Consider the following 17,598-nt stretch of genomic DNA (forward strand, 5'->3'; position numbering starts at 1 on the left):
CAAATCCATTTCGTGAGTTCCAAGTATAACAGCAAATCCTTAATCTCTATGCCTGATATTTCCTTAATGTGCTGTAAGAACGGCTTACCGAAGGAACGGAGTCGTGCCCTAGCTAGCCCTGCATATTCACATAAGTAGTGGAAAAGACTTTCCTTCACCCCTCCCGCTTGACAGCTTCTGCAGATGGGATTGAAGGGGAGGGTCAGTCTGGCTGCATGCTCCCCTACTTTCCAATGACCTGTAAGGGTTGCAGTGATGCGTGAGATGTTTGGTCGAGAACATCCTAACAGGTGATTCGTCCTTTGGATTTTGTATGACGGCCATGTGTTTTTTGTTGTAATACATGTAGTTAGTTGCTTCCATCTTCTTTCGGCTAAAGCATGATAGTGTAAGGCAATGGATGCTTTTATTGTGTTCAGTGGGGTGGAGACTGCCACCGCCTCTGCTATGTCTATTGCCGAACCTTTTCTTGCTAGCTCATCCGCTATGTTCCTATGACCGGGAATCCATGTCAGAGTGATTTCGAGCCAATGACTAAGCAATTCCAGCTCCTCTCTACACTGTAAGACTAGTTTGGACGAGGTGGCATTGGAACCTAAGGCCTGCTTGACTGTCTGAATAGATGGCTACTCTTGCACCAACTTCCTTGTAGAGTTTTAGTGATTTACATGCTTCTCTGATCGCTAATAGTTCTGCCTGAAACACGCTGGCATAGCCAAATTGACTGAGATAGGTTGAGCCGCTTCGAATGGAAGCCAGCTCCCACACCACAGTTCATCTTAGAACCATCGGTATAGATTTCGATATCGTCCAATCACCTTCCCTTTGCTCCATTCTGCTCTCGGTGGAAAACGTACCGTCAAGTCTTTCTTGAAGTTATGGTCGGGGATTGTGTAGTCTGATCTGTTTCTGAGCAGCGAGTGTCCCTGTAGGAGGGGGTAATTGGGTAATCAGCGAAGAAGATTAATTTGCTCATAAATAACAATAAAAATTAAAAACAATAAAATTAAAAAAGTTTTCAATTATTACGTCAGCAAATCAAATTTCCAATTCACTGAGTGGGGAATGGCTGTTCGCGGATCTCGCCACCCTCTGCATTCTCTCCACAGTGTGTACACCTGTACTTTCTTCTTCAAACTCGTTTGAAGTCAATCAAATATCAGAGAAAATTATTGTTCAGAAAAAAGATAAAACACGTCGTTTTCAAATTCAAGGGCAGTTTCAGTGACAGATGATTAACTCTCCTTCCAATAATCTGGGAGAAATCAAGCAGAATTGCTTGTATGCGCCGGTCATTCGATTTGAATAGAAGCGAGTTTCTAGTTTCGCCAGAGCAGAGCAGGAAGGTAGAATGTTCCTCTTGTTGTCATTGTAGCAACATAAAGCATACCCAAAATTGTTGGGGAACGCTGCTGAATTGACAGCCATTTGTCGGATTTAAATCCACGTCGTTCTGGTAATGTAGAACCGACTGTAGAGGGGCGGAAGAAGATTCCTAGGTAGCCGTGGTTGTAATAATAAAATCTATTGAAAAGGGATTCTCTTCCAGATATTTTTTAAATATGAGGAAAATTGGGTGGCAATGAGGGTGTTGTACGACATAGAAAACTAATTAGGTAATCCTCGTGCTATCCTTGGTTGTCCTCTCCTCCCGCATAAGCATACATTCTGAATGTAAACCAGATAGGAGCAAATATAAGACTTTCCGAAACAATTCGACCTTAGCGCCATCTACTTCATAACTAAATATATAAGTTAAGCAGTAATAACTGCTGGTCACCCACGTAAAAGGTTCTGCTTTCTGATGCCGTCCATCTAGTGAATATGACGAGCATACAACCTTATAGCATTACCAAAAGCTGTTAGGCAAGTGAGCACCGAACGCTGTGAGAGCGATCACTGTACTTAACAGCGATAACGACATCACACTCATACTACTTTACATCCCAGTAGTTGTAAAGCAAGTGCGAACCAATTTCCGTGACACCGATCAGTGGATAACAACAGCAAAGACATCATTCGCATAAACCTAATTGTTCGAAAACAAGCGTGGGCGAACTAATGCGAAAGCGATCAGTGCATTTAGCAGCAAACGACTCCAATACAAGTTGATTGAATAATTGTGAGAGCAAACAGAGCAGCTAACAGCGAGATGTGACAGAGAGCGAGGTTCAGCTTGTTCCAATTAGAATTAACAGCAGTGCTGGTTGTTGCAAATAGATCACTTGGCAGATCACTCCGGTTGTAAAAAGCAAAATAATATTTTAAGAGATCTTTGTAAAAACGCTTTAATTTAATAAAGTTTATGTTTCAAAAAATAATTGTGTTGAATAAAACTTATAATTTATATAATATATAGGACGTCAAATGCTACTAGTTTTTTCTTTTATGAAGAACTGAAAATAATTAACATTTTTTTTTTTTAACTTTTTAATGAAAAAATCAAAAGTTTTCAAATAGGGTAGAACATTTTCGAATGTGAATATAAGTATATATATATATATTGAAAATTTGAGCGCGTACACCCTTTTTGGCCGAGCTCCTCCCCTATTTCTGTTATGCGTCTTGATGTTGTTCCACAAATGGAGGGACGTACAGTTTCAAGCCGACTCCGATCGGCAGACATTTGAGGAGCTTTTTCATGGCAGAAATACACTCGGAGGTTTGTCAATGCCTGCCGAGCGGTAACCGCTATTAGCAAAAACTTTTCCTTAATTTTGGTGTTTCACCGAGATTCGAACCTACGTTCTCTCCGAATGTTAGTCACGCACCAACCCATTCGGCTACGCCGGTTTGTCAAAAATGTAAAAAATTCTAGTCACACATAAAATCAAACCCGAACGCTATTTGAAAATACGTCAAATCCAAAAAATTGTGCTTATGCATTCCATTTACAGTTTTTTTATAAGGAAATGCTAACCTATTATTTCCTAGAAGCTACTAATCTGTTTCCAGATTTTTTTCGGTATAATTTCGAAGTAGAGCCAAGTCTGTGAGGGGGATGCAACTCCCGATTTCCACCTCCCACATTACTTTTGATTCGCTTTCCTCAACGTTTAATGACTTAGAGGATGATAACCTGTGATCAAAATTAATAGTCAGCTTTTAAATAATATACTTTACGCCGACGACATAACTCTCTTAACCGGCACCATAACATAAAAGATATTCAGTTGCTGGTTTCAATATAAACGTATAAAAGACAAAATATTGTACGTGATTGTAAGCAGAAACGGCAGCATATATAATAAAAGCATTATATTATATATATAAGGTTAGGTTAGGTTATGGTGGTAGTCGGTCCGTGTGACCAACTCACTTAGATCTTACAGGTCCGTTGTGATCCCACTGTGCGACACGGGAACCTTGTTTATTTATTTTCATGAAACTATTTTGAGGCTCTTATGAAGCGCAGGATTGGTCTAATCCCCGCGCCAGACAGCTCTATAAGAGAACTAAAAAAGTGGTTACCTAGACAGTCTGCTCTGATTTTAGCTAAGCCTGGATAATTGCAAAGGATGTGGTCAACTGTCTCTTCCTCATCTCTACAACTTCTTCATGAGAGAATACTCCTAGTCTCAAGGAATGCCTGCCAAATAGCCAGTGGCCGGTGACACAAGCCACGATCTTCGGGATATATATACATATATAAACAATCAACGATAGAAAGTGTAGCTGAGTTTTAATATTTTGGGTTTTAATTGGAAGAAAATTAGATTTATGAGAAGAGCCGCATTGCAATGGCTAGAAATGCCGTTTTAAAATATTGCAAGATCCTTACATGTCACGAATTAAAAGTTAAACTTTTAATCAGGTTCTTGAAATGCTATGTTTGATCGCTGTTTTCGTATAGCGCCAAAACATGGACGTTAAAAACCGTAACTTATTGGACTCTTTCGAGATGTGGTTTTACCGTTGCATATTGAAAATATCTTGGTGGCATAGAATAAAGACAAAGAACTGATGCGTCCAATAAAATGCACCTTATACCTGGTGAAAAATATAAAGTAATGCACTTGATATTGCAAGTAAGATTGGAGGGAAGCAGAGGAATCGAACGAAAGCAAATATCGTGGTTGAGAAATAAACGTAACTGCACAATCGGCGGCCTTGTGCACACAGCTCGAAACCGTGAACAATTTTCTGTAATAGTTCACAATATTATATAATTTTTTAGTTTTGTACCACAGCTACATGTAAGCGTTTTTATTATTACAAAGAATTCTATTTAATGAGCAATGAAAAGCTGCCTCCGTCCTGGACAAAAGGCATCATAGTGAAGCTGCCTAAGAAAGGCGATCTGCGTGACTGCGGCAACTGGCGAGGAATAATCTTACTTCACACCATCTACAAAATTGTAGCCATACTCATACAAAGCAGGCTCAAAGATATCTAACGCTCCTTAAGAGAAGAGAAAGCTGGTTTTCGCCCTCACCAAGCCAACACACTTCGGATTATAGTAGAACAATTAATTGAGTGGCACTCCCCATTCTACATGCTGTTCGTAGACTTTAAGAAGGCGTTCTTTTTTGTTTTTTTTTGTGGGTGAGGTAGGGTTCAAAATGCCTTCGCACTTCTTCCACGATCCCTCCACTCCTTCCGGGGAGACACCCTTCCCGGAACTGCTTTCTATATTACTTCGGGAGGGCCCAGAACGGCATCCATAAAAGACCAATTCTATTCACCCACATCTGGGTCCACCATATTTGTAGCCAGCTTTCATGCTATAAGCTCGACTTCTTGTGTCTCTATCTATGCGGCTTCACTGTGCTGCTCTGTGTCGAGGTCGATCTGTTTTTTCGTAATCGGTTCTCGAAGTATTTCTTTACCGCGTTCCAGCTCTCCTCGCTTTCGAGCATTTTGCTGATTATGTTGCTCGGTGCGATGTCGCCAATCTGCTCCCTCAGAGCATTTCTTTCCGCGAGCCATCTATTACAATTAAAAAATGTGTGTTCAGCGTGACCGCTCAGAGCTTTGCAGTATATGCACTCGGTATCGGTTGCCTTGCCCATGCGGTAAAGGTATCTCCGGAAGTATCCGTGGCCCGAGAGGAACTGAGTTAAGAGGTAGTTCACTTCCCCGAAGTTCCTTTGGACCCATTTGTCAATTGATGGAATAAGTTTCGCCGTCCATCTGCCACTCGGTTCAGTGTCCCATCGGCTTTGCCACCGCAGCATGGTTTGGCATCTCCGATCTGAGAAGCTAGTGATGACGAGTTTCTTCTTGGATTAAGAAGGCGTTCGACACTATTAAGCGAGATGCAATATGGCTAGCATTGAATAGAAAGGCAGTTCCCGCCAAGATAATTCGCCTCATCAAAGCCTTTTACGAGAACTCCGAACCGGCAGTGCCTCACAAAGTCGATATCAGCGATCTATTCACTACCAATGCAGGCGTAAGGCAAGGTTGTCCTCAGTCGCCCCTTCTCTTCGTCGACCCTGCATTGTATGGAGTTTCACCAGACATCTTGAGGACCTGGACTTCGCCGATGACAGCGAAGGCGGACAAACTAGTCGCGCTGACACGCACTGTCGGAGTAGAGGTCAACATCGCCAAGACCAAGCCCATGAGGATATTTGTTGACGGATGCCCGATGGATATTTGTTGACAAATGCCTGCGCGGCATCATCTGCAGAATATTCTGACCAAACACCATCAGTAACGACGCACTGTGGAGATTAAGGAACGAGGAACCCATCCTTAGGCAAATCAAACGCAGAAAGTGGCGATGGATAGATCACGCATTAAGAAAACCAGCAGATAGCATCACGAGAATGGCACTAGACTGAAACCCGCAAGGAAGCAGAGGTCGCGGTCGACCAAAAAACTCTTGGAGAAGGTCGATGCTGCGCGAACTAGTAGATGTCGAGATCGCATGGGACGGTGCAAAAACAACAGCACAGAACCGTGTACGATGGAATAATCTTGTCGAGGCCCTATACTCCCAAGAGGAGTGAACTAGGAAAAAAAAAGAAACAATATATAAACATAATAAAGAAGAAGAAGGTATTTAATAAAGAAGAAGAAAAATTTAGCAAAACCTTACACTAGCAGACAATGAGCGTGGATTTGATGATGTGACTTATTTATTTAAGTCTATGACTACAAAAACCTTACAGACTAGAGACATTACAGTGGTAGTAAAACGGTGCTGGTTGCTAATTACGATTATTTCATTAGAAATACTCAACCACTTCAACAACAGATACATATATGTACATATTTACTTATATTTATTTCAAGTCTTTGATTAAAAAATATTCTTATAGATCACAAGGCTAACATTAATCTGAGTGTGGATCAAAAATATTAAATTCATGAGCTAAGATATGACAAATATGTAACTAAAGTTGGACTTGATTGCGTAAAATTAAACTCTAAAGCATTGAAAACTAAGTTTAGTTCTAGATACGGCAGCGCTGGCACCATAATTACTTCTGGAAAAAGCACTTTTGAAAACTTCCCAATGGCGTAGAATTCTATGGGAAATACAAAAAAGCAATATTTTCTAAAAGAGAATGGCAGTCAATAGAACTGGTCGATAGGTTAATAAAAAATTAGCACGCTAAAATGGATTTTCTATATATACCCAAGTGTAGGTAGGCTGATTAGTTGGCAACGAGAATAGTAAAAAAGTAGTGATAGAGAAAAATTTAATGAGTGGAGAGCAAATTTTAGAAAAAATTTTTGAATTTACTCAAAACGGTTAGAAGGAATTTTAGTATAAGGCCTTCAAATTAACGCTACATACTTCAATATGGGCCTGACCAATACAGACAGAAATTTAAGGGTCGGTCTAGAAATTTCAAAAACTCGTTTTTTTCTTTTTCGATATTTTGAAAGTATAGTATCTTAAGAATATACTGTGAAAATGTCATGCGGGAATTCTCAATATTATAGCTTCTACAGCCCATTAACTAAGTAGAGAGCGATCCGCGCGCTCCTGTACCTCAAACTTTAAACTCATTTATCTCGAAACGACTCAAAAAAAAAGGTATTTAGCCAAATCGTCTAAAATTTTCATATGTTGTTCACAACATCAATGGCTGCCGTCCGTACTAGAATCATATTGTTATTTCAATTATTTCGTATTTTTTTCATTAAAAAACTGAAAAAAAACCCGATTTTTAGAGTATCAAATTCAAAACCGCGCCACTTTGTCAATTTTTTTTTTTGAGGAACAGTCATACTGATTAATATTTTTTTGGTTTTTGTGTTTTAAATAAATAGAAGAGCCAAAATGGACAACACCGTTGAGGTCAAATTTTTCGGGAGGGTCAATTTCAACGCCATTTTTAGCCATTAAAATAAAAAAAAATATTTTTGATTTTCGTATGTAAAAACAGTTAATTAAAAGCCTAAAAAATTTAAATATCGTTTTTCATTTTTTTTCTCTATTGTAAAAAAAATTCCAGAAAATACAATAAATTTTGGAGTTCTAGACCACCGACGCCCCTTAAGTGTGTAGAAGTTCGTAAACGCTTAACAGTTTCGGCGGATAAAAATGAGCAACAAATACAAGCGCGAAAGAATATATTCGACTTTAATATTATATGCCAGCTTGGAATCAAATACAACTTAAGACAGAGCTCGCAATACCTTAAGAAGTATGCAAAGTGTTCGTGGGCCCACTTTAAGGTACATGAAAGCATTTATTGATATTCAACGACAACTGATGCAAACGTGCTGTAAAACACCATTCATTGACTCTATTAATGTCGGATTGCAGGTTGGTTGAACCGCGTAAACCTGTGATGTTTGCAAATATTTTTAGGACACCAGCGTAAAGCTGAAAATTGGCAAATTTGAGGCATGAGCTAATATGCTCTTACTATGCTTATTCTGCTCTAAGATGTTAGGTTTGTGAGTAGGTAGGTTTTTGTTCAACTTGGTGTGTAGTGGCCGAATCTCATCTTGATGAGTCATGACAAATTCTTATCATAAACACTTATTATCTTCATGAAGAGCACTAATAGCAAAACAATTGCGATAATTAAGAGCTTTGACTTCGGCAAGTCCAACGGTCACAATTGGCAGTGTTTGTTCTTTGAACACGCTCTTATCACTGATTTTTTTGTTTGGCTCACTGAACTGATTTGCACAAGAAGGAGTGGGGGCGGAGAGGAAATAAAGCAACGGAGCTCACCCATACAAATATTGGAAAACAACGGCTTATCTTGAGCCGTTCAAGATCACTCTGCGGAATGTCAAAACAATTCAAATTAAGAAAATATATTGCATTTAAGGCACTGCAATACAACGAGTTTGCTTGGTGTCGTAAAAATATACTAAATTGTAGTATAAAGAAATGGTTTCAAATTTCATTCTCCCAATCTCGTTCCCTTATTCCCTTATCCTATGTTATAGATTTTTCTAGTTAGATACTAAGTACTGTAGGTTCTGTTTTTATGCGGTAGATACGTTCCGCAAGAAACAGCATAAAAAAAACAGCATAAAAAAAGCTACTAGTTCTATAGTAAAACTATAGATACGTTTCAAAAGTGCTAAAACCGCATAAATCTGAAATAATATAATAAAATCGCATAAAAAAGGGCACTAGTCCCATATTATAACTATAGATACGTTCCATAGACCGCATGAATCTGAAATAATTAAATAAAATCGCACAAACAAAATATTGTATTTTTGAAAATTATATCTTTATTTAAGAAGCCTCAGAATCGAAAAATAAATTTAAGTCAGAAATAGAATCAGACAATACCCGCAGGTTGCGCATTCGTTTAGGATTTGGCGTAAAATCACTTGAGGAAATGTACACGTCTGATCTAGATGGTTATGCAGGCGGTTCCATAGTTACCATTTCTGATGTAATCTGTGATGAGTTTTTGCTTAGCTGGTTTAGAATCTTGTTTACAATTTTTACAATTCCCGATAGGTCGACATGCATTTTTTAATTTAAAAAAAACCGCATAAAAAAAAGCCGCATAAAAACAGAACCTACTGTATTGGTGAAATTTCTGATCTACGCCACGTAGATTCGACTCAAAATTCTTATATCAAAGCCAATTAAAATATACCATTACATTAATTATAATATTATAACAAAAATTATTCCACAGTCCCGAGCATAACAAAGAACACACGTTTTTTTCTTGTTCTAAATTAGCTTTATTCATCAAAGTAATTTCCATCGCAAACAACACAGTCATTCCAGCAACGCTCTAACATTTCAATACCACTTTTGTAGAACAATTTATGTTTTGCCTCAAAATAAGCCTCAATTTCCCTGACAACCTCTTCATTCGAGCGAAATTTATTATCGACGAGCATTTCTTTAAGGTCTGCAAAAAGCCATTGTTTTGATCGACTTGTTAAACGGTGCGTTGTCTTGATGAAAAAAAAAAATCTTTGCCATATGCGGACGTTTCTTTGCAATTTCGGCCTTCAAACGCTCCAATAACCCTTCCCAAGATAGTGGATGAATGCCTCGATTATACCTCGCGCATCCCAAAATACTGAGTCCATAACCTTTCCAGCCAGATTGTTGTGCTTTCGGGTGCTTTGGACGAAGTTCACCAGTTGCCGTCCACTCAGATGACGATAGTTTTGATTCCGGAGTGAAGTGATGGATCCATGTTTCACCCATTGTCACATATCGACGCGAAAATTCCGGTTTATTACGTTTAAATATGGCCAAACACGGCTCAGAATCATCAACACGTTCTTGGTTTTGGTAAACAGTGAGCAAATGCGGCAACTACTTTGAACAGAGCTTACTCATAGTCAAATGCTTATGCATTTACCGACTCATTTGGACGTCCACTGCGTTGTGCATCATCGGTGTCTCACCGACCACATTTGAAATCAGAAAACCATCATTTTCTATTCATATCTCTATTGCTTCGCTTAAACGGTATTTTTTCCATCAAAAAGGAGGAGGACACGAAATTCTTTGTGATCCATTGTTTTGAAAGTACCGTCCTTCTTAGCTCTATAACTCACGAACGAAAAAGGGTAACTTTAATAAAACTAATGCCATCTATGTGTTAGGCCCATGACTTTTCAGCCCATATGTTATGTTGATTTAGCTAACTGGGCGTAATATTCAACAGAACACTAAAATTGTTCTTAGAACCAAATGACTTCCACGCTAACTGCTATGACAACTAGCAACACTTGCAGTTTTTGGACTCTACTGCCTAAACAAAACAAAACAACAAAAACACAGCCACACCAGTTGGCGCTACTATGGATCATATTTAGAAATAATTCAATACTTTCAAATAAAATTCTATTTAGTGTAGCAAATTAGAAATAAAGTAAAAAAAAAAATTGCCTCAACATCCGCAACTTCGCAAAATTACCTTCAAAGTACTCAATCGTCATGATTACAACAATTTTTACACTTGAAATTTAAGTCTGTAATATTGGAACGTCAGTTTTTTGTGGCAAAAAGTAAGGTGAATTTATTTATCAAACTTCGCGGGATTAAAATTTCGCTCTAGTTATTTTTTTCATGAGTTGGCAGCACTGTTAATAACATCTAGGCCAACTTTAATGTGAATGTCATTAACTCTCAATTTCTTGGAATATCGTGCTAAAGGCGAGGCCAGACCGAAAAGAGCACGTCAAAGTCGTTCAAAAATAAAGGTCATGATGACAGTTTTTTTCGATTTTCGTGGTGTGGTGCACTATGAATTCCTTTCACCTGGCCAAACTGTTAATAAGGAATATTATTTGAGCGTTATGCGTCGTTTACGTGAAGCAATTCGTCTAAAAAGACCAGAATTATGGGCCAACAACTCTTGGTTTCTGCATCACGATAATGCACCGTCTCACACTACACTCGTTCTTCGTGACCATTTCGCCAAAAATTCCACGCATATCGTTCCGCAACCACCGTATTCGCCTGATTTGGCTCCGTGTGACTTCTGGCTATTCCCAAAACTCAAGAGACCACTCCGGGGAACGCGTTTCGAGTCGACTGAGGAGATAAAAGCTGAATCGAAGAAGGTGCTGATGGCTATACCGGGAATGGACTATTTGGCATGTTACGGGGATTGGAAAAATCGTTGGCATAAGTGTATTTCATCGAGAGGGGATTATTTTCAAGGGCATGAAATTGATTTACAAGAATAAATAAATATTTTTCATTTTACAACCAAATTCACCTTACTTTTTGCCTACAGGTATGTCGTATGCCTATGGACCAAAATACCCATAAGCTTAAGACTACTAAAGTCGCCTTCGACTTTAAAGTAGCATTGATTCTGCATTACTGTGCTGCGTGAGAGATAATTTGTAAATGCTTGACAGGTGTCAGCCACCTAAACTCTACTTCGCTAAATTTCTGTATATTTCTTTTTTCTCATCACTCTTTTTTTTCAAATAATATCCCGCATACTCAGTTCTCAATTCCTCATGAATTTAATTTTTAAAGTATTTTAATGTTACGAAGGAAGAAATTTAAGAAACATATTTTTAAATATTTATATTCACTCTATGATATTAACATGGAAAATAAACGAAAAGGGAAGTATTAAAAGAAGTTTTCTGTTTACTTTTCATCAGAGTAGTTAAAATACAATACTGTCCTTTGAAAAATGTATCCTTAAATAACATTTACAGTTCATTTTGAATTAATTCTCAAACAAATATATAGCTTAGATATATATAAATACTTTTAGCAATACATAACTCAACTTCTTTTTTCTTGCTGTTTTACAAAAATTTAAAGAAAACATAGTTGAACTTTTCACCTATCAAATGAAGTATACGCAGTGGATACCTCTGTTTATTTGTCCGTTCTGATTCATGCATACTACAAAAAACTTAAATCCATCAAAAATCCTACAAAAGTGCGACTTTTATCAAATGAACCTGAAGTAGATCCTGCACATTCAGGGAATAAAACTGGCATACACATAAGCCGGAAAAAGAAGGTAATTAAAATGAGGAAATTTATTTTGACCGAAGCCTTAGTCTTAAGGCGCTGTGTAACCGCCGCGTAGTAGATTCGACTTATATAAGCTTTACTGGACTGCTATAGATGTGATTTCCTATTTCTGTCTCCTTTTGCAGATTCGTAATCAAAAAACTTAAAATCTCCAGAGAACAAAATTTAGTAAGCAAATTGAGTTTTAAAAATTTTTTGAATGCCATTTGAATTTTAAAAATCTGACACTTGATTTATGATCACCGAAAATTACGAACTTTAGCGGCAGAAAGATATTATCGCCCTGTATAGGGGCTTAATAAGCACCGACTCTCCAGCCCTCTTAGCAGCTAATGGCTGGTTTTGAGAGTAGCCGAAATAAAAGATGGCGTACCATAAGTTCGCACGACAGTCGGTTGAATGTTACCGGAACGACATGGATTTATATCCGTCCAAAGACTGTCACTCCAGCAGCATTCCCTGTGCATATAGAGGGTATATTTATGCTACTGCAACAAAAACAACAATGGCATACCAGATGAAAACATCTAAATAAAATTTTACCACTAGCAGTGCTTTCTGTGATTTCTGTGGCTTTTTACACATATGCTTATTTATGCATAAATATCATACACATATACATATACACATATGTATATATAAATATTTAGTATTTCTCATGTGTCGGATTTAAGTAATCGCTTTCACTTAAATAAACATCGAATCATCAACTAAGAAATATAAGGTTAGGGAAAAAGTGATAAAAGTAGATATTTAGCAAAAAGGAGCACACAAAATTGCAAAAAACGCTTACATTTAAAATATTGAAGAGCTTCGTTCAAAGAATGTGTGTACATACATAATGAAAGCACCCGGTGTTCGCCGCAAAGCCACATGTGGCAGAAAGCAAGCAACATGCATCTACATGCAACGCGCTTTTTTACAATATTTTTTCTCAGTTCTGATTTTAGTACAGTTTTCTTTTTTTTTTCATTTGACATAAACACAATCGACGGTGGTTGCTTCCTCGTGTCACCACGCGGCATTGTTTGCTTGAATGCAGAACGCCGCGGCGTGACTCCTTGTAGCAAGCTATAGCGCAACAACTTGCAACGTGATGCGTTCTATTGGAAATAATGCATTCACTTGTGTATGCATTAGAAAAAATAATACATCGTTATTCACCCTCAAGTAGATAATAAATACAATAGCAGTACATGACGACACTGTCGACAATTCGCTCACATATAACTACAAGCATATATAACGCAGATTCTTTTAGCGGCATGGGACTTTTCTCCAATATTTTTATTTTAATTTTTATTCTTTATTAGTTAATATCCGACTTCCATTGTTGTTTTACTAAGACAATTTTTCTGTATGAAATATTTTTCATTGGCAAAAATACAGGCTCGCCATTGCCTTTCGAAACGCGCCCGCTAATAGAAAAAACTGTTTCTCCATTTTAGTGTTTCACGAAGATTTGAACCTACGTGCGCCATAACTACCCTCCCACCAGCAAAGCCTGGCATAACGAAAGTTTTCCGTCTAAAAGCACTGATGATTTATTATCAAAATTCCAAAAAAGATGATAATTAGTGAGGGAGCTGCGTGCTGCCCGCGGTATATAAGATTATAGCATAGATCATCCTGTATCGGCTAAGGGATCACCTCTATACCACAACTGACTGGGCCAAGCTGGTTTTTGACTAGAATCCTCTTGTACTGACAATATAACTAGTATGATCTTCAAGTGGTGGTGGTGTGCTTAGTGCAGTACTATGCGGAATTTTAAATCGCCTGTCCCTAAAGTTAGCATGGTAACAGATGGCAGCTCTCGCTTCTCACACCACAGCCAATATGTGAGACTCTACCACACTCAACAAAAAAATCTCTACCAGGTAGGAGACAAAGAGTGAGTACTGTCCGCCACATGAGAGCCTATTCATCTATATGTATGATTAGTTCTAAACTTGAGCGCAGGATAATGGGTAGCATTTCCTAACGAACCCCAGTACTAAGTCTGGCATTTCGAGATCCCTATCATTGCAGTCACTATAAGAACTATGCAGTAGCTCAGAACCGAATTTCTGGTAAGAGTTAGAACTCTGAGCTCTATAAATTTCATATTTAAACTCGAACTAGACTTGTGTTAATATTTGTAGGATACGTACAAGCGGAACGAACTCCACCCGACTTAAGTGGCGCAATATAAGGGCATATAGGGTAATTGTATGGCAGATGATGTTGCAAATAACGAGAAATATTCATATATATAAATCGCCTGCGTCAGTTTGTTCAGCAGTACTCTCTGGGAGCATGGGTGAATTCAAAGCACTTGTCCACCCTGGACAAGCGGATGCAGGCAAATATTAAGGATGATAAATTACTAAGTTTGGCCAATAACGTTACGGGGATGATTCGCCAGCCGAAATCTGCACAACAATTTCACACATATTTACACATTCGTCCAATCAATCGTCGTTCCGATGGCAACGAAGTGATATTGTGTTAATTTTTTTCCTATATCATTAACACATTCTTAGTTTTTTTGTAAACAAACTGATTTGTAGCTCCTGCTACATCAGCAAAACGACCGATTCTATCAAATTCGTTGAGAGCCGGCTAAGTATGTATCTGATATTGACCATACCATTAAAAATCGTTACACCACGGGCAAATACTGACATACGAGTATTATCATGAAACTTTATCGGTTATATTGATGCCATTTGGATAACAGCCTGCATTAGAATTACCACTAAGTATTAGAAAAAACTGTAACGTTCATGCGCGAAGTGGAAATAATCGGATTACTAACAAATGTGCTACACCTTAGCCCGGGGTCTAGGCCTTTCCACACACAAGTGCAGTACACGAAACTTTTTTCCGTTTAAGAAAATATGAAAAAATAACAGGTAGGTATAATGCAACTGAAAGTTTTATTCCATTTCGAAATTTATTAATTTCGCTCACGTATTAAAAAAAAACATGTTAAAAGCAATGAAAACCGTACACCTAGCTTTTAATTGCACTTTATCAAAAAAGAAGTATTTACACTTCTCAATTATTTCCACAGCCATCTAAATATGATCGCATATCCTTGTTGATTTGCATTTTTTGTGTACTTTCAGTAGAGCCATTGCCATCGAATCTCGGAAAAGTTAGTATATTGAAAGCGTCTGCCACCTCACGTTTGGCGCGTTTCATATCTATCCCATTCGATGCCATTATGCTTTCTAATTCCTTGACGCTACTCTCCAGTTTATTGAGTATATCGTTTACTTTCTGTTGATTGCTTAGCAAGGTATTGCTAAAAATAGACAGGACATGTTCGTACTTATATGAAATATAACTGATAACATACTCACAGTTTGTTAGTAAGGTCCACTGCCTGTCTCTTGCAGCCCACGCCCCAAACGTCGTCGAGCGGTTTTGATACCACCGAATTCATCATCAAAGCAGTACTATTGCTATTACCGCATGTCGAGAGCAAGCAAGACATTGCCGTGACAATATGTTCCAAAGGCATAATTCTTTCGATCAGACGTAGGCACTTTACTCTTAAAATGCATGTGACAAACTGTCAGATGAATTTATAATGCACAGATTTTCCCATCATAATTAAGTACGACTCATGAGCACACAACTCATATAGATATACAGTGGAAAGCAAAACTGTCCGGATGTTTTGCATTAAGAAAGAACGGTAATGAAAACAATACAAATATAGGTATATTATTAAATATATCGCACCCTAAATACAAAAGGGTCACAACTCAAAATACTAAGATTTTCAGGAGAGACGAAAAACGTTTTATGTAAAAATTATTGTACTATTTAAAGAAAATATTGTTCCATCATGAAAATATACAACATTGAAGAAGGTTCTACTATATTTTCTTCAATTTTATATTATGTTTGCGAAAATAAAACAAAATTTTGATTTATGACTCTTTAACTGAAATTTTTCCGATTAACTAGTGATATTATATTAAGTTATGCCTTTTTAACTGATAAAATGTTTTAATTTTATAAGTTTCCTAACCTAATTGAACTCACTTTTTACAACTAAAGAGGCACAATGCAAAATAATATACCACGAAATTTATCACTTTTTACAGTTATAGAGGCAGAACTCAAAATAAAACTCTTTATGTGTAATAAAAGTAATCAGCTGTTCTTGAGCCCATTAACGCAACTAAAAATAATTCGCTTTAGTTGATCGTGCGAAAGCAACACACTTGGCATAAAAATAGACATAACTGTATTTTTCCAGTTAAAGAAGATAGTTATGTGAATGAAATATTTGCAGCAGTTAGAAATGTGTACTCTGAATTAATTTGTGCAAACAACTCAGTTTTGGAAAATTTTGAGTTGTGACCCTTTTGTATTTAGGGTGCGATATGTATTTTTTTCATTTAATTGAATATTATTTTAAATTATAAAGCACAAAAGCTCATATATTTGCTTCAAGAAAAATAGAAGAAATTAAAAAAACAACAATTCCATTACTCGGACACTTTTGCACTGATTTGTGTTATACACATTATCACGATATTGCTTTGTTAAAATGTAACGGTATTTGTCCCGTTATTTTTTTTTTTTGCTTGTTGCTAGCTCATTGTCAATCTTTTTGCATTGTTCTTTGACCTGTGAAGTGATTAACTTGATTTTAAATTCAATAAAACAAAAAATCTTTAAAAATGAGGAAAACGCCAAAAGACATTGAAAACAATGTGATAAATTTGTTGAAAAATAATAATTCATGCCGTAAAATTGCTGAAAAGTTAAATTTAAGTAAATCTACGGTAAATGACATAAAAAACGATGTAATGTAGCTTGCAATAATAACCAAGGTGGTCGACCAAGACTGCTTTCTGATGGTGATGCCCGGCAGATTGAGCGTTTGCTACATGATAAGGCCATCAAGACACCAAAAAATGCTGCAAAAAGTATTGGCAAGGATGTCAGTTCCTGGACGGCCAGATGCGCATTAAAGAGAATTGGTTTAGTAGCCAGTGTGAAAAAGAAGAAGCCAGCACTTTCCGATAGAAATGTGAAAAGATGCCTTCATTTCTGCAAGGCCCATTAAAATTGGACGGTAGATGACTGGAAATGGGTTATTTGGAGCGACGAAACGAAAGTGAACCGATATCAGTCTGATGGAAAAGCATATTATTGGCATAGGCCGCATGACCGCATCCAAAAGCACCATGTGAAGGAAACGATGAAACATGGTGATGGCAGTATTATGGTGTGGGGATGTTTTACCTGGTGGAACATTGGACCTTTGGTGAGAATCCAAGGTATAATGAAGAAGGAGGATTATTTGAATATTCTCCACACAAATTTACCGGATTTTGTTGATGAGAGTGCTTATCCGGCCGAAGAAGTTTTTTTTCAACATGACGGGGATCCGAAGCACACGGCTAAAATAGTTTCCACCTGGGTCCAAAACCAAACTTTTAGGACAATGGAATGGCCTGCACAAAGTCCAGACCTGAATCCCATAGAAAACTTATGAGCTATTGTTAAGAGAAAGCAGGGAGCATATGAAAACCCTCCGAAAAATGTTGACGAGCTTTGGGAGAGAATACAGCATGAATGGCGAGCTCTTGACCATGATATCATCCAAAAGTTGGTAGAGAGTATGCCAAAACGTATTGAAAGCGTAATTAAAAATAAAGGCCTTTGGACGA

The 17,598-nt window shown here is 37.6% G+C and overlaps 1 protein-coding gene across 1 annotated transcript; it reads right to left on the reverse strand.

The window, feature by feature from the left end:
* Window positions 1-14,819: 14,819 nt before the first annotated feature.
* Window positions 14,820-15,468, reverse strand: LOC129238626 (uncharacterized). Its single transcript, XM_054873707.1, has 2 exons — window positions 15,268-15,468; window positions 14,820-15,209 (listed from the first exon to the last, which is right to left on the reverse strand). Exons 1-2 carry the CDS (start codon window positions 15,426-15,428, stop codon window positions 14,960-14,962), a joined length of 411 nt encoding a protein of 136 aa, XP_054729682.1. The 5' UTR covers window positions 15,429-15,468; the 3' UTR covers window positions 14,820-14,959.
* Window positions 15,469-17,598: the final 2,130 nt, after the last annotated feature.

This window comes from Anastrepha obliqua, chromosome 2 (assembly GCF_027943255.1).
Source record: "Anastrepha obliqua isolate idAnaObli1 chromosome 2, idAnaObli1_1.0, whole genome shotgun sequence".
Lineage (NCBI taxonomy): Eukaryota > Metazoa > Arthropoda > Insecta > Diptera > Tephritidae > Anastrepha > Anastrepha obliqua.